General features: G+C 37.8%; 1 protein-coding gene across 3 annotated transcripts in view; it reads left to right on the plus strand.

The window, feature by feature from the left end:
• KIZ (kizuna centrosomal protein) overlaps positions 1 to 24,780 on the plus strand; it is a 99,764-nt gene that overhangs the window by 54,814 nt on the left and 20,170 nt on the right. For 2 of the 3 annotated variants that reach the window (XM_084623835.1, XM_084623836.1), the window contains 5 exons: positions 858 to 992; positions 4,624 to 4,788; positions 8,639 to 8,789; positions 16,283 to 16,448; positions 17,504 to 17,569. In XM_084623835.1, coding sequence (XP_084479961.1) covers positions 858 to 992; positions 4,624 to 4,788; positions 8,639 to 8,789; positions 16,283 to 16,448; positions 17,504 to 17,569 — 683 coding nt within the window. The remainder of the gene's footprint in view (positions 1 to 857; positions 993 to 4,623; positions 4,789 to 8,638; positions 8,790 to 16,282; positions 16,449 to 17,503; positions 17,570 to 24,780) is intronic. The other variant, XM_084623837.1, reaches the window with a different exon arrangement.

The following is a 24,780-nucleotide window of genomic DNA, read 5'->3' on the forward strand; positions in this document are numbered from 1 at the left end:
CCTTTTTGTTTCTCTGCTTATTGATCTGCCTTTACATGTGGAGGATTGTTGGCCTGAGGTTTCTTGTGGATAGAGGGGAGGGCAGGATGACAACATGTATCAGGAAGCGCAAATTTGCCCAGCCATCTCGTTGCCGATTTCACTGACCCTGGTAGCCATTGAAGTCCTTGTGAAGCTCTCTGTCATCTGTGGATGAGAAGTGCTATCTAGGTATTAAAGGATTATGGATTATAGATTATGATTCTGGATTATAATTATGGCTTCTTATTCCTTATGTGGCCAAGTCTACAGAGGTTTCCAAAAACTAGAGCAAAGTGCTGATTTCTGTGAAGCTGGCAGGAACCCAAAGACAGCCCCTGAAAACAGGGACACGTGTTCACCCTTATTAAAAATAAAGCACACTTTGGTGCTATTGAAACATGGCCTCCAAAGACCACTGGCAGAAATGTAAAAGAATTGTAGGAGTTCAAGATTTTTTTTTTTCTTTTTCTGCAGAGCTACAGCAATATTGTTTTTCTGAAAGGTAATTCTCAGTTTCACTAGCAATATAAATGTAGATTTAGCACTTTTCTAAAAAGCGGTTTATATAGTTTTCTGTTTCATATCTGTTTTTCCTCTTATGGTGTTCATTTACCTTATTTTGGGAGTCTGCCTGAGTTCTGTCCTTTTTGTCAAGACTTTTAACCTTTTTGTAAACCTCTTAGTGTGAGTGAAAGATTAAAATAAGGATATAAATCAAAATATTTTAGAATTTGCTCAGAGGCAAAGTCTATCTAAATGTATACATATTGTTTGACTTGTGCTCAGTAGAATGCAGTTTTAAAAGCTTTAAAACATTGTTTGTTATCTGTCTTCAGGGATTGTCTGTCATTTGAAGGATTCTCCCATTTACTCCAGTTCATAGAAGATTTGGTGGCGAAAGCAGCACCTGAGTGCCTAACTTTATACCAAAGTGGAACCATAAGTCTGGCAAAAATGAAGAAGTTAATAAGGTTGATGCAAATTTCATTTGATCTACATCAACAGAACTCTAAATTAAAAAGTAGACATTAGAAACGTATTTCCTATTCCCCAGTCCTATCCCATTTATATTGGCCTTTTGCTTTAGTGTCCCTAGCTGTAACATCTATAAATAAAATTTTGCTTTAAATTGTTTGTTGGCTACTAGCTTTGAATTTGGCTCTGGTGACTGGAAGTTGTTACCTCTGGCAGCTGTTCAGTGACCTTTGAGATATAAGCTGGTGGTCTGTGGTCTTCATTCTGTTGGTGAAAAGGGGCAGAGAGGGAAAGACCTCCTCCAAACTGACATCTACAGTAGTTAACAAAAAAACACACTTCTGTTGTCAGCAAAAAGCTAAAATATGACATTAGGAACCCCGTCCCACCAAATTATTTTAATAAATAAGGGTTCTACTCAGCCTAAATGTTCAGAAGGTTACTCTAGCCCTTGGAAGTGGCCATTAGTGCTGGGATTAATGTAAAAAGTGATGATACCATATTCTTCTTTCCGGGTTGGCAGCAGAAAACTGTAACGAAGAATGTATGTAAATAGTGGTGTGATATTGTCCTGTGCCTGTCTGCAGCTATGAAACACATCGTTTGGCATCTCACTATGTCTACAAATCCAGGCACTGGGAGTGAAAGGTCTTTATTGTATTTATTAAAGATTGGCATCTGTAATTAAATGTTGCCATAAAAAAGATCTGTTTATTTTAGGGAGATATAAGGAAGGTTTCCAAAACAAGTCAGAATTATTTGTCTGTACAATGGATATAATTAGAAATTGTTTTCTGCGTCAACATGGTATTTACCTTCACTGTGGCAATTCCAGTAATCCCTATACTTATAACTATATTTAAGAACATAAGAGTGACCATACTGACTCAGACCAATGATCAGTCTAGCTTGTCCTGTCTTCTGATAGTGGCCAGTGCCAGGTGCTTCAAAGGGAATGAACAGAATAGGGCAATTTATTGAGTGATGCATCCCTGGTCATCCAGTCCCTGCTTCTGGCAGTCAGAGGTTTAGGGACACTCAGAACATGGGGTTGCATCCCTGATCATCTTGGCTAATAGCCATTGATGGACCTATCCTCCATGAATTTATCTAATTCTTTTTTGAACTTAGTTATATTTTCAGCCATCACAACATCCCGTGGGAGCAGGCTGACTGTGCCTTGTGTGAAGAAATACTTCCTTTTGTTTGTTTTAAACCTGTTGCCTTGTTAATTTCATTGGATAACGCCTGGTTCTCATGTTCTGTGAAGTGGTAAATAAAACTTATTTATTCATTTTCTCCATATCATTCATGATTTTATAGACCTCGATCAGATCCTTCACACCCCCAGTCATCTCTTTTCCAAGCTGACCAGTCCCAGGGTTTTTAATGTCTCCTCATATGGGAGCTCTTCCATCCCCCTAATCAGTTTTGTTGCCCTTCTCTCTACTTTTTCCAATTCTAATATATCTTTTTTTGAGATGGGGCAATCAGAATTGATGCAGTTCAACATGTGGGTGTACCGTGGATTTATATAGTGGCGTTCTAATATTTTCTGTCTCATTGTCCATCTCTTTCCTAGTGGTTCCTAACATTGTTCGCTTTTTTGATGGCCACTACACATTGAGTGGATCTTTTCAGAGAACTATCCACAATGACTCCAAGATCTTTCTTGAGTGGTTACAGCTAATTTAGACCCCATCATTTTGTATATATAGTTGGAATTATGTTTTCCAATGTGCATTACTTTCCATTTATCAACACTGAATTTCTTCTGCCATTTTGTTGCCCAGTCACCCAGTTTTGTGAGATTCCTTCGCCGTCAGCTTTGGACTTAACTATCTTGAATAATTTTGAATTGCCTGAAAACTTTGCCGTCTAACTGTTTATCCCTTTTTCTAGATCATTTATGAATATGTTGAACAGTACTGGTCCCAGTACAGATCCATGAGGGACCCTGCTGTTTACCTCTCTCCACTGTAAAAATTGACCATTTATTCCTACCCTTTGTTTCTTATCCTGTAACCAGTAACTGATCCATGAGAAGACCTTCCCTCTTATCCCATGACTGCTTACTTTGCTTAAGAGTCTTTGGTGAGAGACCTTGTCAAAGGTTTTCTGAAGTATACTATATCCACTGGATTACCTTTGTCCACATGCTTGTTGACCCCCCTCAAAGAATTCTAATAAATTGGTGAGACATGATTTCCCTCTGCAAAAGCCATATTGACTCTTCCTCAACATATTGTGTTCATCTATGTGTCTGATAATTCTGTTCTTTACTATAGTTTCAACCAATTTGTCTGGTACTGAAGTTAGGTTTACCAACCTGTAATTGCCAGGATTGCCTCTGGAGCCTTATTTAAAATTAGTATTACTTTAGCAATCCGCCAGTCAGCTGGTACAGAGGCTGATTTAAGCCCATGGTTGTCAACCTTTCCAGAATACTGTACCACTTTCAGGAGTCTGATCTGTCTTGCATATCCCAAGTTTCACCTCACTTTAAAAACAACTTGCTTACAAAATCAGACATAAAAATACAAGTGTCACAGCATGCTGTTACTGAAAAATGGCTTACTTTCTCATTTTTACCAAATAATTATAAAATAAATCAACTGGAATATAAATATTGTACTTACATTTCAGCATATAGTATATAGAACGGTATAAACAGGTCATTGTCTATATGCAGTTTTACTTTGTACTGACTTCGCTAGTGCTTTTTATGTAGCCTATTGTAAAACTAGGCAAAAATCTAAATGTCTTGATGTACCTCCTAGAAGACCTCTGTGTGCCCCTGGGGGATGTGTACCCCTGGTTGAGAATTTAAGCAATAGGTTACGTAGCGCAATTAGTAGTACTTCAATTTCATATTTTAGTTCCTTCAGAACTGTTGAGTGAATACCGTCTGGTCCTGGTGACTTATTACTGTTTAATTTATCAGTTTAACTACTGTTGATGTCGAGGCCCCAGTCCTGCGAACACTTATGCACATTCTTAACTTTAAGCACGTGAATAGGCCCATTGACTTCAGTTGCACTACTCATGTGCACAAAGTTAAGCACACATGTAAGTGTTTGCATGGTCCCACTACAACGGATGGCATTGAACTTTGTGTTGTTTCAATCTTAATTGTTGCATCCAGACTTTTAGCTCCAAAAAACAGCTGGTAGATATATTTTATTGCATCCAGGGTTCACAAGGCTGTCAGGTGACAAAAGTTATTGCAAGAACTAATCTTGATATAATCAACAATATAAAACTTTACCTTTTTAAAGATTGGTTGATAGGTTGGTTTAGCTCCTCTGGAATATTCATGTGGTGTTTCTTGTCATGGGAATAATTATTTTTCAGGTGTAATATCCACAGCCAAAGGGCATTAAGGAGTTAAAAAGTTGGATTTGATCCCTGGGTTTTTTAAAAAAAAATCTTTTTCTAACTACATTGCTCTTATTTTATGTCTTTGTCAAGAGACATTGTCATGGCTGCATTTTTATGTCTAGATTATATTACTGATTATTATTCCATAAACCATGAGAATTATTGCAGATTCTATATCCAAACCTATTTTAGCTGTCTGTCTGGGCTTAAATAAACATTTCATGCAGCACTTGTTTTATTTTATAGCTTTTGTAATCAAACTGGCAATTTGAAAGAGGAAGACCTTGAGGCATGTGAAGCAGTTGTCCTTCATCAGCTTCAGGGATTGTTGCAGAACACATTGAATGGATGCCTCTTACCTGGGAAAACACTTAATGACAGAGGTAGATCTACAGATGAAAAACAAGCCAGGTATCATAGTCACAAAACTAATGCAATCATACAATTAATGTTCTTACTCTTTGTCTGAATTTGTTTCTGAATGTGTCACGAAAAGAAAGCAGAATATAGTTCAAACCCTATGAGTGACATTAAAATTTCAAGTGTCAGAGCGGTAGCCATGTTAGCCTGGATCTGTAAAAGTGGCAAAGAGTCCTGTGGCACCTTCTAGACTAATGGATGTATTGGAGCATAAATCCGACGAAGTGGGTATTCACCCACAAAACTCATGCTCCAATATGTCTGTTAGTCTATAAGGTGCCACAGGACTCTTTGCCGCTATAAAAATTTCAGAATTCCAAGAGGTGATCTACACACACTTCAATATCAGCCATGTGATTCAAGCATTCTAAATTAGCAGATTAAGCCTTTTTTTTTATTATTTACTAGTCCGTTTTTAAAATCATTTCAGTTGAGCTCTTCTCACTAAAGGGTTGTGCACCTATTTGCTTTTACATGTTAAGTGTAAAGTTTTTTCTCATTTTAAATAAGACATTATATAGATTTAGCTCTGCCTTCCATTTGCATTAACGAGAGATATGTGGCTAAAATCCACTGGTCAACTTCAAAATGTACCATTAAAATATATACTTCCCTAACCTAGAAAGGTAGGTGGACTGACTTTCAACAGCAAAAAAGTGCTCTTTGGTTTGCCTAGTCATCATAGACTCTGCACTGTCAGGGAGAAGACTTGCGTTGGATTCCCAGTGTACTGCACCCCGGCCTGCAAATTGATTGAATTTCTCAACAGTGACTCCTTTTGCTGATTGAGGAATAATATTAAACTTGAAAGGGATCTCATATAGTTGTCCTTTATTTTTGAAAGGCGAGTGGTTGCAATGGGGAACCACAAGGATGTGGGATATAAATTTGAGGAGTAAATAAGGATTCTTACAAAGATGCATCTTTCTAGGAAGGAGAAGAGGGAAACACAGCTGCTTCTAACAGAGTGCTCAGTGTGTGGTTTATATTCTGTTTCTGAAATACTATACAAAGTATCTTTCTAAAAAGGAAGATACATACATATACAATACTTACAGATAAACTGGTAATTCTGTTGAGAGCCCAGGTTGTGAAACATATGGCCAGCATAGAGGCATTTATTTGTGTCCCAGAAAACATTGTGCATTATTATAAACATTCACTTTGTAGTGAAAGTTTAGAATTAAATGTTGCAAAACTGTTTCCGTATAAACTTCTGTTTTCATATGTTTATGCTAGTTCTTAATAGAAACACCTTTTTTGGATGTTTGCTCTTGGTTCCAAGGAGAATTTTCCTCACAGTTTCCAAACTAATTCAATCAGTCATTTTTGAGTTAAATAGAGGAAATAATACTATTTTCACTTAAAAAAACAACAAAGCACTTCTTTATGAGACTAGAATCAATTAAAATGGACTGAAATTTGAAACTTAAATTGGAGATAGCCTTCAGTGATGAATAGTGTCTTTGCTGGATTTGAAAAAAAAAATGTTTGAAATTAAACAAAGTTATGATCATATATTAAAACTTGGAACTGAGCATGCACATTTACAAGTGTGTACTCTCAAGTATACTCACTGCCCCTGTGTGATGCGCAGGATGTACGCACTTGAAAAAAAGGGATGAGGGGAATAGCAGTTGGTCTGTTTAGCATCTTCACAATTTATACTTTTGACCAGCTTCAAGTCCCTTATTCATTTTTTTCCTCTCATTCATGCCCCTTCACTCCCCCTCCCCAGTAGAGTTTATTTGAATGTGTGATCATGTTTCACAGATACTGAGGCTTCGTATTCCAGCCACGGAAATTTGAAATTCATGGTTCTCCACTGGCTTCCCTGACTGGCCAGTCTTTGTACTCTCCTCCCCAGTTGTAGGTTGGGATTTAAGGCCTATCCCTGATTCCCTTAATCCAGAGGCTGGGATAACTAAATTGAAATTAAAATGGAACTTTATAAGAATGGACCTTAAAGGTTGGACAGTTCAAATAAAAAAATGTAACTTCCCAAGAGAAATTTAATGCTGTCGTGATGCTTTTACTGGCCTGAAGCAAGAACAGAAATAAAAAATACTAATTAAATTGCTTAACATATTATAATTTGTTTTTAGTTTTTAAATCTATAGTATAAAATCAACTCTATCTGCCATGTGCTTGAGTTAACATTGCTGAAGGAAATCTTTAGCTTTTGCATTCCCTGATTTTTATTGTAAGTGTGAACCCTTAATGGTTAATTATTTTGTATATACTATTGTAGAAGTCTAGAATGTTTCCTTTTCATGCACGTGCCACAAGGCAAGGGAAGGTTTCATTAGAGAGGTCATTTGCTGGCACAGTAATGAAAACAGAACTCCCTCCCCGTGCCTTACTCCTTAATGTTTATGCCCTAATATATAACATGAGTAAAGTTACAGGAATGCTTGTGTTTGCAGGATCAGGGCACTTATTAGCAGTGAAGTACCATTCATTTCACAGGATTTAGTTGTCCTTTGGAGACAGATACGTCTCTGAGCACTGATGTATTATTGCAGTATTTCCTAAGCTGTTTCTCAGGAAAATACACCTATAGCATTAAATGAAACTTGCTTCTTCTTGAATTTGTGAAACTTCTTTGGAACTGGAGCAATTTTTTTAAAATAATTTTTTTACCAGATGTAGTAGGGAATATTTTTCAGTATCTGGATTGTTGTGAAAAATTGAAAAGCCACTTTTGCTGAAAAATCCCCATAAGTGTGGATTTTGAAAAAGCTGCTGGAGAAAAAAGTGTTATCAGGCTGTTTAGTAGATTAAGCAAAGTATTATTAGGGCCAGATAGTTGCAGAAGGGAAACGGAACTCAAGACCTCCTAGCTTGCAGCACTACCTTTAATCCAGTATATCATGTGACTAGGAATATTTGTAAAGTGTGTATCAGTGCAATAGAATGTTGCTAATTTATAGTAATGACTGGAAGATCTATTATGGAACACTGAATTTTGCAAATTGCCAAGTAAGATGTAAGAGACTAGGGCATACATGGTGTGGCCTAGCAGTCATGATCAGAGTCAGGCTGGAGTTAGAGACTGGGGATCAGAGGTAGTACTAAGCTAGAGTCAGGGTCAGGCTGGGATCAGAGACCACTGATCAGGAGACCAGATGAGGTCTGGAGTTGCACCAGGCCCAAAATCTCTGGTGTTGACCAGCAAACTTCTTGGGGCACCTTCCAGAGTTAAATAGGGTTGCTGGCCAATCAGAGGGCTGCAAGATACGGTCACTCTGGGTCCCTTGGGCTGTACTTCCTGCAGCGCCTATTCTCCACAGTCCACCCTGGCTATGGCTCTGCATGGCCTCCCAGAGGGACTGTGAGAAAGTCAGCTATCCCATGCTCTGCGAACTCAGGTCCTAGGCCCTGCAGCCTTACGTTAGTGAACAAACTCAATAAATCCTGAATAAAGCATCACACTGTCATGCACATTGACAACTATACTGTATTTTTAATCATCTCTGATAATTCTATGTAGTGTATTATTAAATGTACCCAGACTACGGCAACAACACTGATTATGTGAGCACTAATGTGAGTGCACGAAGGAAGAGGTAATCAGAATAAAAGGAGTTACATTCATTTCATCTAAATTTGTAGGACGGGGATGGCAAGGATTCATCAAGTGTAAAGGGACAAAGTCTGTAGACACAGAAATGTTGTTTTCCACTTTCAGCGAGGATATTACAAATTGAGTTTTTAAAAAGTAGTTAATATCTCATTGGTTATATGGCACTAAACAAAAAGATATGAATAGTGTGGGCTGATTTTACATTTTATTGGCACACCGTGTCTGTCGTATTTACTGCATGTGTCTGTTTTCCAGGTGTGACCTGCCATTGGATTTTGCCATGTTATGGGAACGTTTGTGCAAACACATTTTATTCTTGAAAAAACACCATGTTTTGTTGAAGGAAGAAGTAAAAGAGATGTTTGGAACTTTACTGATTTCAGAAAAAAATGCACAAGGCAGCCAGGTTAGCACTTACGATCATTCAGCAGTTTTGCTTACTGGTAATCAAACTGTTCGTGTGTGTGTGCACGCGAATGTGTGTCTGTGGCTACAGCCTGAGGTTTTGGAGAAAAATAGATATAACAAAATCTTTTTTTCAAAGCCTGTTTAGACTTACAAATAGACTTCAGCTGTCACAAAGGTCCCCTACTATGATTCTTGTGATCAGTGATCACTACTGTGAAAGTTTAATCTCTCACTCTTTGTTCTTTCCCTTTCTCGCTTGTGCACTGATAGCAGCTATTTAGAAATGTGCATACGTTTATAGGAATAAGCGATATTTGTATAAGCACCATTATACCAGTATAGCAGTGGCCAGTTGTACCACTTTACCCGTACCAGTTTCTAAACCATTATGGTTCAGGTAGTGTAAAAATTATTTAGACAAGCCCCAAGGCAGCTGCAGCTTTATCAGCTATCATGTTTTTGTCATATTCTTTTTTCATTTGAAAAAGCAACACCAGGAAATTCCATACCAAAAAATAAATACTTTAAAGTTGCAAGAATCAAGAAATGCCAAATTATATAACCACTTACTGTTGTGTTCTCAGGACCTTTATCTTGTTCCATGTACTATCTATTCATAAATGTGTATGCATTTGTTTGTAATCTCACCAGAAGAAAAATATATAATGTGTAAATCAGTGGCAATATCTACATAGTAAATCATACTGGAGGAAAAAACAAACAAACATAAGTCACTAACCCTATCTGACATTTTTCTTTTATTAAAAAAACCCCGAGAATGTCAGAAAAAAATTGCCATTCTTAATCAGACGCTGAGATAGTTGAAGGGTGGTTGGGGAGAAGAAAGAGGGGTCTCCATTTATTTTCTTCATGGAATAAAGCATTTTAAAGAATTTCTTCAAGATTTTCAGTAAGACATCAGTATTCCCCGGCCTCACAAAATCCATATTTTAAATTAGATAGATGTGCTATAGTGAAACCAGGAAAAAAAATAATCACAAGCCCATTGTATCTCATTGTTCTCTGTCCATCAGTCTCTCTAGATTAATAGCTTTTCATCATGAGTGATAGCTTTTTTTGTTTCTTAAAATAGTATTGTAATGTTTGGTATACTAAATTTATATGGACAATTTTACAAACAAGGCCATTGTGTACACTTTTAAAACTTTAATATGTATGGTTATAAACCAGCTCCCTGTAAAAAGAGCTGGCAGTTTGATGGACCAGATACCGCCCCCACCAATCCTACCACAAATCTCGAGTAAATGGGCTTTGCACAGAGGCTGTAAGGAGATAGAAGAATAGAATCCCCCCCCCCCCCCCGCCCCAGCCTGGCACCTTGGATTGAACTAGCTGTGCGGCAGCTGGGCTGTCACTGAGCCCAAGAACCATAGTAATAGTTGGGGCTCTTGCACACCCTCTGCAGGGAAAGTGTAGTTACTTTCAGACCCTTTGTGGTTTTCACTCTGTGCAGCAGAGCACTGATGGTTCCATCTGTGACTGAGGATTTCTGTACTTGCTGGCAAGGACACAGAGGCATTTGTCTGTATGTTGTGGTGACTTTTTAAAATTTATACACAGCTGTTATGTAATGCTTTGGATTGTTGATTAGAAAGCTTGTTACAAAAGAAGGTGAGAATCATTATCCCCACTTTACAGATGGGGAAATGAACACAAAGTGACTTGCCTAAGCATCCACAGCAGGCTAGTGTCAGATCAAGGAACAGAACCCAGGTCTCCTGACTCCTAGACCTGTGCCCTATCTGCTAAACCGTACTGTTTCCTCAAGAGGAGATGGATCATTATTGTCATCCAGGGTATCGCTCTTCTCTACCTTTAAATTATGAGTTTATAACCAGACTTCTTTGCATGAATCCATAATCAAAAATCAGCCCTTTGCACATCACAGAGAGCAGATATATTATGAACGGTTAATCAGATTTAGATTTTTTAATCTACTTTTTTTATAGATCGTTCATAGCTCAAAAAATAAACTGAACAAATAATTTACAAATCTTGTTTTCCCCCCCTCATTTAAGCAGTTTCCAGAGGTAACTGATTTTATATTTTTTTTAATGTTTCAGTAAAATCATGGCCCGAACAACAATGTATAATATTTTGGTACATTGGATCTTTATTTTAAATTGTAGTCAAAGTAATTGTACTTTTAAAAGAAATATGGGTAAATAGTTTGCAAGTCTGAAAGCCAATGCACTTTTCCTGAGCAAGAGACCCAGTCAAGGGATGTATCTTTGAACTGATAGTAAATATATTTACAATATTTGTGGAGCTACCCTTATACATTTTATCTTTGGTTATAGCAATGGGGAAGAGATTGCAATGAGGCTAGAACATTGAATGTATGATGACAATCAGGTGAGAATTTGAATAAAGATAGTAAAGAAAACAGGATTTATATCTGGAGTTCAGTAACATAAGCACTTTATTGCTCAGCATATGCACTATAATCTGTTTGCTGTTGTGTTACACTGGTACCCATGTGTGCATGCATTTATTTTTGTATTAGATCTACTAATCAGGATACATTCTCAAGGGAATTTATCTTCAGGATAGATTTACCTTGGAAACCTCTTATTTACAAGGAAATTGCTCAGGACAATAGGCTTCCATGAAGTAGCCTATATAAATAAGGATAAAATACAAAGGCACACAGCTCATTAAATAAAACACATACATTAAAGCTCGTTGGATTCCTGGAAATGTTTAAACTACCTGCTATTAAATTCTTTAGAATAGAACACATTTTATGCTAAATGTTTATTCTGCCTCTACACATGCATCTGCATTTTGAAGTACAAATACCTGCGTATTGAAAAAAGTCAAATATTTGCACTCAGAACCCCCAAATTGACAAAAAGAGGCCAGGTGGAGTTGTGATTTAATTATTTTGTCCATTATGTGCACTTAGGGTTCTTAATTATTAGCACTTTAAGATTAATACAGTTTTCAGGCCATTTTTGAAGATTTACTGTACTGACAGATGACGATTCCACCAAACCATACATTGCTGGCTCCATGTATTACACTGTGATATTTTGTCACAGCATTGCTAAAACATCCAAGAGCATGCAAAGCCCTATCAGCGTTCCAAACGTGCACATAAATCCACTTGTGGAGGAACCCCATGGGCAGAGTTGGGAATGCTTTAAATAAGCATCCTGAACCTAAGGAGATTCCCATCAGACTCTGTAAACCTCCATCACACAATCAGCCAGTTCCTCATTCAACAAGCCTGATGGTCTCAGAAGTGTTTGGCTGTGACCAGTCAACCTAATTTCCCTTCTAGCATCTTCAGAAGGCAGATGACGTGACCTTCTGTTTTGGCATATTCTCTTCTCTTTCCCCAACCCTAGGTTACCTTTGTCCAGTCCCTCCATGTGGTGGTCTCCACTCAAAAAACTGTGGAGTCTCCCTCTTCCTTCCTGACTGTAGTGTTGCCCGGATTGCTTCCTTTCTCTCTTCTCACTCTCCCCTTGCCCCCCATGTCTTACCATCCATTTCTTTCTCTTCCCCCTCTTCCCATCCCCTCCCATGGATGTTTCCTCTTTCATTGCCATATACTTTGAGAATACCTGATACTCCTTTTGTGGCTTTAGGGCTAGTTGTAGGGTGTTTCCTCGGATGGGACTCTCCCTGTCTTTTTCTTTTGGTGGGGAGGGCATCTTGACCTTGAAACTTCAGGGTTTGACTTATGAAAGGAACTTTCAGAAAGTATTTCTGATCGAGTTCTTCATGCTCAGTTACACTCCAGTAAATATAGGACCAATGCAGCTTATTTTAGAACATGGGCCATCTTTTTAGCCTGATGTAGATCCTACCAGACTTTGGTTAAGAAGGCCTCTCTCCAGACATGTGGGAGACCCTAATAAGGGTGTGAGAGTTTGGTTCCTGCTGGTCCAGACATCACCCCTTGTACTTTCTGGGATTTCATTGTGGGATGTCTGATGTGAAGCCACCCCATTTTATCTGGATTCCTAAATGTAATACTTAGTTTCCATTTATTACTTGTGAATGATAATTGGGAATGGTTTAACAATACTTCACTAGAGGCACAAAAAGTCACAGTGAAGGAAGAAGGCCATATTAGTGTAAAAAAAAAAAAAAAACCCAACCTGGTTTAAAGGGGAAATGAAGGCAGCTACAAAAAATAATTATATAATATTAACATATGGAAGAAAGGGGGAATTGAATATAAATAAGTAGTTAGCAATTATAGGAAATTGATAAGAGAAGTAAAAGGGCATGAGAAATCTATGCCCAGTTGAGTTAAGGACAATAAGAAGGAATTTTTAGAAATATATATTGGGAACAAAGAGAATCTAAGAATGGTATTCGTCCATTACTAAATGGAAAGGGTAGAATGATTAATAGTAATGCAGAAAAGGCTGATGTGTTCAATACATATTTGTTACGCATTTGAGGAAAAAATAGATGACATAGTTCTATCATATGATAACACTCTTTCCATTTGTCTACTATCTCAGGAGTATGTTAAGCAGCAGCTGCTGCTAAAGCAAATGTTTTTAAATCAGCAAGTCCAGATAACTTGCATCCAGGAGTTTTAAAAGAGCTGACTAAGGAGCTCACTGAAGCATTAATGTTGATTTTCAATAAGTCTTGGACGAATGTGGAAGTTTCCAGAGGAAAGCTAGTGTTGTGCCAATATTTAAAAAGGGTTAACAGGATGATGTAGTTAATTTATAGGCCTGTTAGTCTGACATCTAACCAGGGCAAGATAATGGAGTGGCTGATACGGGACTCAATTAATAACGAATTAAAGGAGGTTAATATAATTAATGCCCAACCAACATGAGTTTATGGCAGATAAATTTTGTCAAATTTGATATCTGTTTTTTTAATGAGATTACAAGTGTGGTTGATGAAGATTAAGGTGTTGTAATATACTTTTGATTTGGTACTCAGGACATTTTGACTTTAAAAAACTAGAAAGATCTAAAATTAACATGGCACACATTAAATTGTGGCTCAGAGGTCTCAAAATGTGATTGTAAATGGGGAATCATCATTCAATGAGTGTTTCTAATAGAGTCCCACAGGGATTGGTTCTTGGCCCTGCAGTATTTAATATTTTTTAGTGTCCTGGAACAAAACATAAAATCATCACTGATTAAAACTTTCAGATGACGCAAAAATTGGGGGAGTGGTAAATAAAAAGAGGACCTGTCGCTGATACAGATTGATCTGGATTATTTGATAAACTGGGCACAAGCAAACAATATACGTTTTCCTATGGCTAAATGTATATATCTAGGCACAAAGAACCTACCATACTTATGTGATGGGAGACTCTATCCCTGAAAGCAATGACTCTGAAAAAGATTGGCGGTGGGGGGAGGGAGGCAGGGTGAAAAGGGATAAAGAGCTCAATATTACTAAGCTTAACAAAGAAGGTTAAGAGGTGACTTGATTAGTCTATACATATTTACATGGGGAATAAATATTTAATAATGGGCTCTTCAATCTAGCAGAGAAAGATACAACTTGGTCCAATGGCTGGAAGTTGAAGTAGACAAATTCAGACCAGATATAAGGCATACTTTTTTTTTAATGTATTTATTTTTAAACAGTGAGAGTAATTAACCATTGGAATAATTTACCAAGGGTCATGGTGGATTCTCCATCACTGACCATTTTAAAATCAAGATTGGATGTTTTTCTAAATATTAAGATCTAGGAATTATTTTGAGGAAGTTCTATGGCCTGTGTTATACAGGTCAGATTAGCTGATCACCGTGGTCCCTTTCTGGCCTAGAATTTGTGATGGTGCACATGTCCATCAGTAACAGCATAAAATATATTAGTAGTAGAACCTTTGTTATGGCCGTTGAATTGCTTCTGATATACTACATTAGATTTGCATTGTGATGGACTCTCAATTGGAAATAAGTCTGTCTTTTCAATAATAAAAATATTTTGTGACCCTGGCTATATAACCTAATTGTTTTTAACATTAACAAAAAGCAATTGCTTAGAATTTCCCTGATTTTTGTTGATGTGCTTTTGTTATTTTCATGTATTGAAATCCTGTGCATGAGGTCAATTTGAAAAACAAAACAAAACCTTCACTGAAAGTTATTTGCTTACAACTCAGAAAGAGCCATTGTGGTCTCTTGGGTAAATAGCAGATTAAGAAAAAAAGCAAATGAGTAATATTTACCTATGGGACCTGAATGATTCCAGTTGGAGCCATTCCATTCTCACAGGTAAACATATAAAGAAAGTCACAAAATCTAGGATTATTTCCGTGAGACATCAGTCCAGATCCTTGGAGGCTGCCTCATTTATTGAACCATTAGATAATTAGAGCTTGAATCTAGTAAGATTTGCAGAATCAGACCCCTAATTTGCACACTATATAATAAAAATCCTTAACAGTTGGTGGAAGTAAAAAAAATGGAAACAATGCTGTATATTGATAAAAGGTTCATTTGAAAATACTTCTTTTAAACTGTCATTTGCTTGGGTGTGTGTGTGTGTATATATATATATAAAATATAATATTGTGTTGTGTACTTGATTTTAAGTTTTGGATAAAATCCATTTTTGAGTTCTACAACCAAAAATTAAAAATATGTCATTTCTATTTTAAAAAGCTTTAAATGCTCAGAAATAACTTATTTTTTTGAGAAAGTGCTAAACTTGTTTCTAGAACTTTGCTAGCTGCTTTTAGCTTGGAGCTATGCTTTATAGCAATTATAGCCTTCTGGGAAAATGTAGGTTTTAATTAAAGATAGAAAAAGCAAAAAAGAAAGCTAATACATCCTTAACTATAGAGGTATGAATGATGCTGGTGAAATGCATATGAGTACACAAGACCGAATAAACTGTCTGGGGACAATCAATAATACCGTACGTTTACCTGATCCAAAGGCCATTTAAATAAGTAGAAAGACTCCCATTGACTTCCGTGGGCTTTGGCTCAGGTCCTTCAGCCCCAAGCACGTTGGGTTAGGTATAGTTTTACCTAAACTTATTTTACTTGTGGTTTAAACAAATTTAGGTGAACTCCAGGCATGGCCTGCCTGGCCAAAGTGGATGAGGAAAAATGCTTCGAAGCCCAGTTAGTCTGAAGAAATTTAAAAATATTGTAACAATGTTTCTGGCCTAGCATAGGTGGTGGCACACTGTATTTTCTTTCCTTGGTGGGTAACTCATCAATGAGAGAACACTGATGATTTCTGGAAAATGTAAAAATGTGTTTAAAAAAAAAAAAAAAGTCTTTGTAAGTTTGTGTTAGGAATTAAATTAAACTATGAAATACAGTAACAACAATTTAACTTAGAGATAATTTAATATCTAACAATAAATATCTTGGTAACAGATTAGATTGTTAAGTAAAGATTAACCTACATTTATGTTGAAAAAGAATATAGTTCTGAGGCCACGGATAATCGCGTGCTGCAGTTATTTTTATGTATTTATTTACTTTATTTATTTTAAATGCTGTAGGTTACTCTGTTATTGAGAGAGATCCTTCCGGAAGTGCGTGGTGATAGGTCATCTATTCATAGTAATGAATCACCTTACCGTTTGCCATCAATTCTGAATGACAATGGTGAAATAAAGCACACAAAACACGCTCAATGGCTTGACAGCATTGGTACAAGGGAACAAGGTAACTAACGTTAAAAGATCCACAAAAACAAATGCATTCAAAGTTATTGTCATTCTCAGTGTATCAAGGTATATTTATAAAATATAATACCAAAGTCTGTAGAAAACTGTGTATATTACTGCAGTTCTGATGAATTAACAAATTTCTTTTTTGTCTTTACCTTGGGGTAATACAACGTTCTCAAATGTCCACTAGGAGTAATTATTATTTCTGTTCACTTATTTTAAATGAACATTCTATAATGATTAGATTTCTATTTTTCTTTTTTAAATGTAAATTAGAAATGTAAGCCCTGTGTTGAGCTCCGGCTACCATTTATAAAACAGATTTAGCCATATCAAAATTAGTAAGTATTGTTTACTTCTAAACCCAGATTGGGGAATAGCTTTTTATTTTTTTTCCCCCTTCCATTTTCCTATCCATGCCAAGAAAAGCTGCATTGCATTTTCGAAGTTATGAACTGAATATGTTTATAAAAGTCTAGTTAATATCTTTAGCTAAAGAAAAGTAATATAATGTAGTCTCTTGCAATGACTAAAATATGGTAACTTCCTTGGTATGTTTTCAGAGCATTCCTTACATGAAAAACTAAAAGCGACAGGCAATTAGGATGCAGTCCTCTTTACACAGCAAACATAAACAAACTGATTTAGATCTCCTAAATTCATGCCAGTTTGACCCTTGGAGGAGATTTAAACTATTTAATTTTCCAGTGTGATGTGTACTATTGCTCTTGGACTATTGGGCAAGACTGTAGTGTTTATAGGTTTGGGATATTGTTGTTGGTTTTTAAAAAAATCTCATCAGGACATACGTTATTTAAGATATTTGGTTAGCTCGCTGCTTTCGCTGGAAGCTACACAGAGGCACAGTAGCATCATATTTGACTAAAGTTCACAGTAGGCTCCTCTTTTAAGAACCGTAATGGACAATTTAGATCAATAAATAAGAGATAACAAATGTGAAAAATTAAAGGGAATAGGGCTTAAAAGAACAAACCAGTCTGATCATTGTGGCTTTGAAATGTGTTTTCATTATTGTGTGTTCACACACAGAAGTCACAAGCTGGTGTGAAGATGAGAGCAAGGAAGAAAGCTTGGCAGAAAAGATCCCTATTACAGGTAAAAGTAATGGCTGAATAATAGCCTCAAATACAGTATTCAACTTTATTATATAATCAAAACATTTCATTTCAGTGGTTTGTGCATCCACTAATAGTGAGTAAATTCTGTTGTACATACTGAGCACAGAGATTAAACGTAAGATCATAGAGTACACGCTTATGTTAACATAAACCAAGATGGAAAAATAACAGTGCCTATTTAATTCCTTGTAATCATGTTATACATTTAAACCATGTGAATATCCTCTGTCATTTAGCCTTTGAGGTCTTAGTATCGGTGTTACAAAGGTCAGTCTCCATGGGGAAGATCCAGTAATTATATGGCAAACTACAGATGTTTCTGATTTGATTCTTTTCTTTTCTGTAGTAATTGAACGTGGGTATCATTAGAATAAGAGCAGAAAAAACTATGCTAGACAGGAAACTCTGCTTGTGCCTCTGTTATAAAGGCTGTCTGGTAATTTAAACATTTTATCAATAAGGTTTATCAAGACGTGCTAAGATCTCCCTGTAGCAGATGTATGATGCTTGTTTAGATGGAATTTGAAAAATATCATTACCTTTTTAGTGTTAAGGTATCAATAGCATACTCTAGTATCCAGGACAGAACTCTGGATTTGTAATCTGTCTAAATGTATTACCTTATTTTGTAAAGTGTGGTCTACTTCATTATAAATTCAAGTGTGTGGCTCTGTATTTATGCAGGTGTATACAATCATATGGAGGTGATGAGGCATACATGTGCATATACAATATTTGTTGGTTTTCTGGCTTGGTTTTTTTTAAAAAATATAAAAACAGGAGAATAATGCTTCTGAGGAGATTTTTTAACATTTCTTTTGTGAACCCTGTTTTATAGCTCAAATATAAAGACTTACTCCTTGTATTCCAGGGTTTCACCCTAAGAGTGGTTTCCCTTTATTAAACAAACAAATTAAAGACATAACTTTGACCTTTTTCCACTTTGGAGAGGGGAAAAATACCTAAGTTTACTGGCTTTGTGTGGTGTTTTTCCTCTCCTGTATCCAAACATGGGTTTGTTTTTTAACAGAATAACTGAACTGAATTTTAGAGAGGAAAAAACAAAATACAGTTTAGGAACCTAAAACTTTAACAGAATTAATGTGTAGCCTCAAAATGACAAATGCACTTTGAAAACGTGGGTGGGTGGTTAGTTAAACCTACTAGGATACAAGTTCTGAGTTCACTGTTTCTCCTGCAAAGAGTGGATGATATTACTAACACATAGACCAGTGTAAAGAATGCTCATCTTCTCTATGTAATTACATCACTAATAACTCCTTGAGGAGAGCAGAGAATCCTGAATTTGCATCTTAGTAGTTAAAGAGCCTTTCAGTTTACTTTTCGATTTCTTTTCATTTTAAGGTACATTCATTGTGAGGTCTGAAAGAGATGTTGTACAATAGATTCCTCTAACTTAAAGGTGCCTTCTAAGTACTATCCTATTTAAAAGACTCTCTTGATTGGGGTCCAGTCTTGCATACAATTGACCCAAGTGGGGAGTCAAATTGCTAGCATCCAGCACTCCAGGGGGCACTGGGTATGGCAAACACTAGATTGCTGTGCCGCAAGAGCAGGCAAAAGCTGACGTGCCTCTTTGTGCAAGCAGAGAACTCCCTCCCCTTACGTTATTCTAATTAAATGTTCATTGTGTCAAACTTAAACAAAAACAAATATTACTATTTCTCTCTTTTGTGAAACTACTGAAAAGCTTTAAGTAATCAATATTCAATTACTAAAATAATGGAAAAATCATTTTAATAAATTGACACCTGTGCTTTACAATCAGTTCATGCTGATTGACACCTTGCTTTCCACGCCAGTTCCGGGGTGATTTCGTCAACTAGTGTTCTGTCATTTTCTAAGAGCATGAGATATGCCATTTGAAAGCTAGGTTACTTCTTTCAGATGCAATACATCTTCAGCCCATGATCTGCCGCAGGTTTCAGTTGGCCTTTGTTGATTTCCTGACCCTTCCGTTAGTTTTTTAATAAAGTACCTGTTTACGTTTTGTCTGTCTGCTTGTCCTTGTACACTCCGGGCTTTGTGGCAACACCTAGCCCACTTGATGCCTGGACTAGAATATTCAGTCTGTTTTTATGAGAAAAATTTTTGAGCTCAGATTAACTTTTTTTTAAATGGTTCATGTCTCTGATACTTTGTTACAGTTTTTCTGTACTACTTATATTGAGTTTAATGCATCTAAGCTCAGTCTTGAACACTCAATGCACCCTTTTCCAATGGGGATTCATTGCAACAAGGTGTTGTTTTGAGACCTTAGAAGCACTTGAGGCTTTGGGGAATCATTGTAGCTCTTGATGGGTTTTTTGCCTTTACTGCCAATGTTGAGTTGGAGGGGCTTCAGCATGTTTTTTATGAAGTCTGTGTTGAAACTTCATGGGTACCTGACAAAGCTCCCGGGCAGTTCTGTTTTATTCCTCTTGTTCTACTTTTGTTCCAGAATGTTCTCTTCACCCTTGCCACCTGGGAAGGAGTGTCTGTTGCTTCAGGAAGATGTGTGACTGCTGTATCCTCTGTCTTGGAGTCAAGCGTGATGTTTATGGGTACTAGTTGTTACCCAGAGATAATCCTTTTTCACATGGAGCACCTTAAGCCTCCCCTAGTGGTAACCTGAAAGTGCTTCATAGGATTCATCTTCTAAACAGAGGCCTCAGTTGTTCTGTTCTGCTGAATAATTGGACCTAACTTCCCAATAGGACCAGCAGATCCACTTCAAATGTGATCTCCTGAGAACCTGAGATCTCCTAAGTGTGTAAATGCATTGATACCATCAGCACATTGCCACGGTAGGGTGATGGTGCTGAGCTTTGACTCAGTTCATGAGGCATCACTTCCATGAAAGTGCCAAATACAGAAGGTACCATGTGGGAGCCAGACACCTTCCGATGCATCACTGTAGAAGCTCTTAACTCCTGCCAGCTCCAAACTGGAACTGCAGGATACTTCTCTCCAGCAAGGTGTAGCAATTGGAGACAAAGTTAAGGAATCTTGATGATAGCTTGTTGAGTGAACTGTTAAGTCTTTTAGGTTCCATAGTTTTAGTATCTCAGAAATAATAGCATCATCGCAATACCATGAGAGCACCATCAGAGATTGCTGGCCAGGGCACAGAAGTTGATTCAGCAACTCAGGCAGTGTCATTCTTGATGCCAAGACCCTTCGGACCATGAGACTGAGAGTCTTTATGCAGCTGGTGTTGATGCTTGGATGAACTGAATCATTAGAGTGGGAGGAGGGTTATGTTTCTGAGGTTAATGAGTGCTCTTTGGACATGGATGAAGCCGTTTTTATCTCCATAGCAAAAGAGCAGCAAAAAAGTGACTCTGCTCTCGTGGGGTTTTTTTCCCCACCAACTTTTAAAGAAGCTAACTAAGACAAATGGACTTCACTTAGTTACTGTCCAGGTACCCTCAAGTGCCAAGACTGATTAGTACCTGGATGAGGAGCCCGCTTTGAATGGGATTGCTGTGACCTCCCATCCTATTCTTCATGACTTTACTGGAGAACTTTTGAAAGGCACCTTGCATCTCCTTCCCTTGTCCTATTGATTAGGGAAAAAAATACTTTATCTGAGGACACTTCCAGCTGTGTCTTCCATTCCACACACACATTTGTGATTGAGGTAGCTGGTATCCATGGCAGCAGTGTGCCAAAACCTTGAGTTTGATTATGGGATTTGTTTGATTATCAGGTTTACTATTCTGCAGCTACTACCAAGCCTGTGTGATCAAACGGCAGATCAAGCTAGGAAGGATGTTGATCTGTCTTGGCAATAGGTAAAATCATACTTTGGTGTGACCAATATTTGTCAGAGCTGCTTCCAGACCCATCAAGAAAAATTTTGGGCCTGGTACACCATGTTTGCTGGAGCCCCACCCCCTTCCATTTCCCCCCTAGTATACACTGAGCTTTAGGGCTGATGGGTTAAATAACAGACATTACAGATGTTTTGGGGGCCCTGATACAATTGTCACCCCTTCCTATACTACTTATGAGAGCTGGCTGCTTCCTCAGGATTAGCTGCCCAGAAGTATTCATAGGTTTCAGAGTAGCAGCCGTGTTAGTCTGTATCCGCAAAAAGAAAGAGTACTTGTGGTACCTTAGAGACTAACAAATATGTCTCTAAGGTGCCACAGGTACTCCTTTTCTTTTTTTTTTTTTTTTAGAAGTATTCATGTTTGCAATAGAGATTCAGAAAAACCTTGAGGGCCTTCCGTTCCCTTTAGAACATAAGAATACCCATAGTGGGTCAGACCAATGATCCATCTAGCCCAGTATCCTTTTGCAACAGTGGCCAATGCCAGATGCTTCAGAGGGAATGAACAGAACAGGGCAATCATCAAGTGATCCATCCCGCATCGTCCAGTCGCAGCATCTGGCAGTCAGAGGCTTAGGGACACGCAGAGCATGGGGTTCCTGTCCCTAACCATCTTGGCTAATAGCCATTGATAGACCTATCCTTCAGGACCTTAGCTAATTCTTTTTTGAACTCATTTTGAACTCATTGGCCTTCATAGCATCCCCTGGCAACAAGTTCCACACGTTGACTATGCATCATGTAAAGTAGTACTTCCTTTTGTTTGTTTTAAACTTCTTGCCTAAGAATTTCATTCGATGTCCCCTGGTTATTGTGTAATGTGAAGGGGTAAGGAACATTTCCGTATTCCCTTTGTCCACATCATTCATGATTTTTTTTAGACCTCTATCATATCCCCCCTTAGTCATCTCTTTTCCAAGCTAAAAAGTCCCAGTCTTTTTAATCTCCATATGCTTAATCATTTGTGTTGCCCTTCTCTGTACCTTTTCCAATTCTAATATATCTTTTTTGAGATGAGGGTGACCAGAACTTCATACAGTATTCAAGGTTTGGGTCTATCATGGATTTATGTAGTGGCATTATGATATTTACTGTGTTATCTATTCCTTTCCTAATGATTCCTAGCATGGTTAACTTCTTTGACTGCTTCTGCACATTGAGCGAATTTTTTCAGAGAACTATCCACGAGGACTCCAAGATCTTTCTTGAGTGGTAACAGTTAATTAAGACCCCAACCTTTTGTATGTAGAGTTGGGATTGTTTACCAATATGCATTACTTTCATTTATCAACATTGAATTTCATCTGCCATTTTGTTGTCTAGTCACCCAGTTTTGTGAGATCCTTTTGTAATTGTTTGCAGTCTGCTTTGGACTTAACTTTGAGATATTAGGCCAAGGTTGCTTTTCAGAAGGACATAAACTAAACCACTCAGTATTCTCTGGGCTCGGAATGTCCTCATCCTTTTCCCATGAGGAAAGGAAAAGGCACCTGCTAAGAAGATGTCCGCATTCAGAGCTGCCCATTACCTCCAACTGTTTTCTCAGGTCCTCTGGCTCAAGAGCAGCAGCAGAAGCCAAAACGGACTAAGTCCCCTTTCTCAAGGCACAAGTGAAGCAAATGGTTTTCGAAGGGCTCCACAGCAGTTAGCCAGTCAGCCATTCTCAGTAGTCTGCTGGAACCTTCATTTCAGAAGGAAGCTTCAAGCTGTCTGCCTCTGATGGGCCCTAGTTATGATGGATGACTCACACTTCACCCTACTTTTCCTCCTGGAAAAACTGTGTGCATATGTCAGGAAGTGATGCTGCATGAAATCAAACTCTCCAAAGAGAGTGCCTCACTGGGTGGCAAACCCTGCATTGTGGAGAAGATGTGAGCAATTCACATGCCCCTCCATGATAGTAGAAGTGGACTTTTTAAACCCTTCTCGAAAGGAGAAAATTGAAGGTTTTTACATGGAAGGTCATTTTCCTGAGAGCCTTGACTTAAGCTCACAGAGGGCCATGTTATAATACCCTTCTACTAAATAGCTCCTTACTCCACTTGGACTTCAGAGGGACTACTTATGGTATAAGGTACTATACAGCATGAGCAAGCGAATCACAGTCTGGCCCAGAATGAGTAAACTTTCAGGTCTAATAGGAGATATCTAAGAAGACCTGCATCATGGCTGCAGCTGGCTCAGGTCAGATGACTCAGGCTCATGAGGCTAAAAATTGCAGTGTAGTTGCTCTGGCTCAGGTTGGAGCCCAGGCTCTAAAACTCTGTGATGGGGGCAGGTGTCAGAGCCTGGGCTCCAGCCCAAGCAGGAATGTCTACACTGCAGTTTTTAGCCACGCAGCCCAAGGTGGCCAGGCTCCAAGACTCAGTGCTGCAGGTTTTTTATTGCAGTGTAGACATACCTGTAGTGACTGATTCATGTTATATAAGATTGTACAAGAATAAATTGGTGGATGTTATGGATTCATCCTTCATTCTAGTTTCTTTCCTAAAGATTTTCACCTTAGAGTGTCAAATATGAGCTTTGTATTTTTGGGGGCGGAGGCTGCTTTATGAAGCATTTACAAGGCTTGAAATATAAAGAATATTAAATCTGTCGTGCTTGATTTTGTTGGAGGACTGCTTGGAAGTCTTGTTTGTGCCTCGTGAGCCAACTCGGCACCTAATTGAAGGGCCAGTCTTTAATGAAGATAGCTTCTCTCCCAACGGGTTGATTGTGTCTTTGAGTTAAATAGATATTAACAAAGATATAAAGAATTTGAATACAAATGACTTCCTTATTCCAGTCATCAGGTTTTACTTGTTGGCATCTTGAATGTCATAATCCTTCTGTTCTCCAGGCATCTTTACTGTCTTCCTGAAGAAGAAGAAGAAGAAGAAGAGTAAAAACAACCTGAATGTCTAATGTAAGAATAGGCAGAAAAAAAATCTTAAAAAAAACAAAAAACCTACTTTTTAGGCCTTCCTCATACATCCTAAAGAAGATAAAGGGCACAAATCCAATTTTGTTTTTGCTTTTCACGTTGCCTTTAATGAGCCAATCATACTGCCAACTTTTTTCCTATGCCTGCACATCCTTCCTGGTGAGGTCCTTCTTTGAACGTGAAGTTAAAAGGTTCTGGGGGCTCCAATTGGAGTGGACTAATAAAGGCTTTAATAAGTCTTCCCAACTTTTTGTTTCATTTGATATCATTTCATTAGGAATCACTGTTATGGGGAGGTTCATGTGTAAATGACTGCAAGTTGCATTTTTTTACTGTTGTGCTCTGACAGTCCTGCAGTGGGAAGGTCCGGTCACACATGCTATCTAGAGAAATTTGGGCTGCTAGCCTCAGGGATGTTTTGGTACAA

This window comes from Lepidochelys olivacea, assembly GCF_965140295.1.
Source record: "Lepidochelys olivacea isolate rLepOli2 genome assembly, chromosome: 3".
In the NCBI taxonomy this organism is placed as follows: Eukaryota; Metazoa; Chordata; order Testudines; family Cheloniidae; genus Lepidochelys; species Lepidochelys olivacea.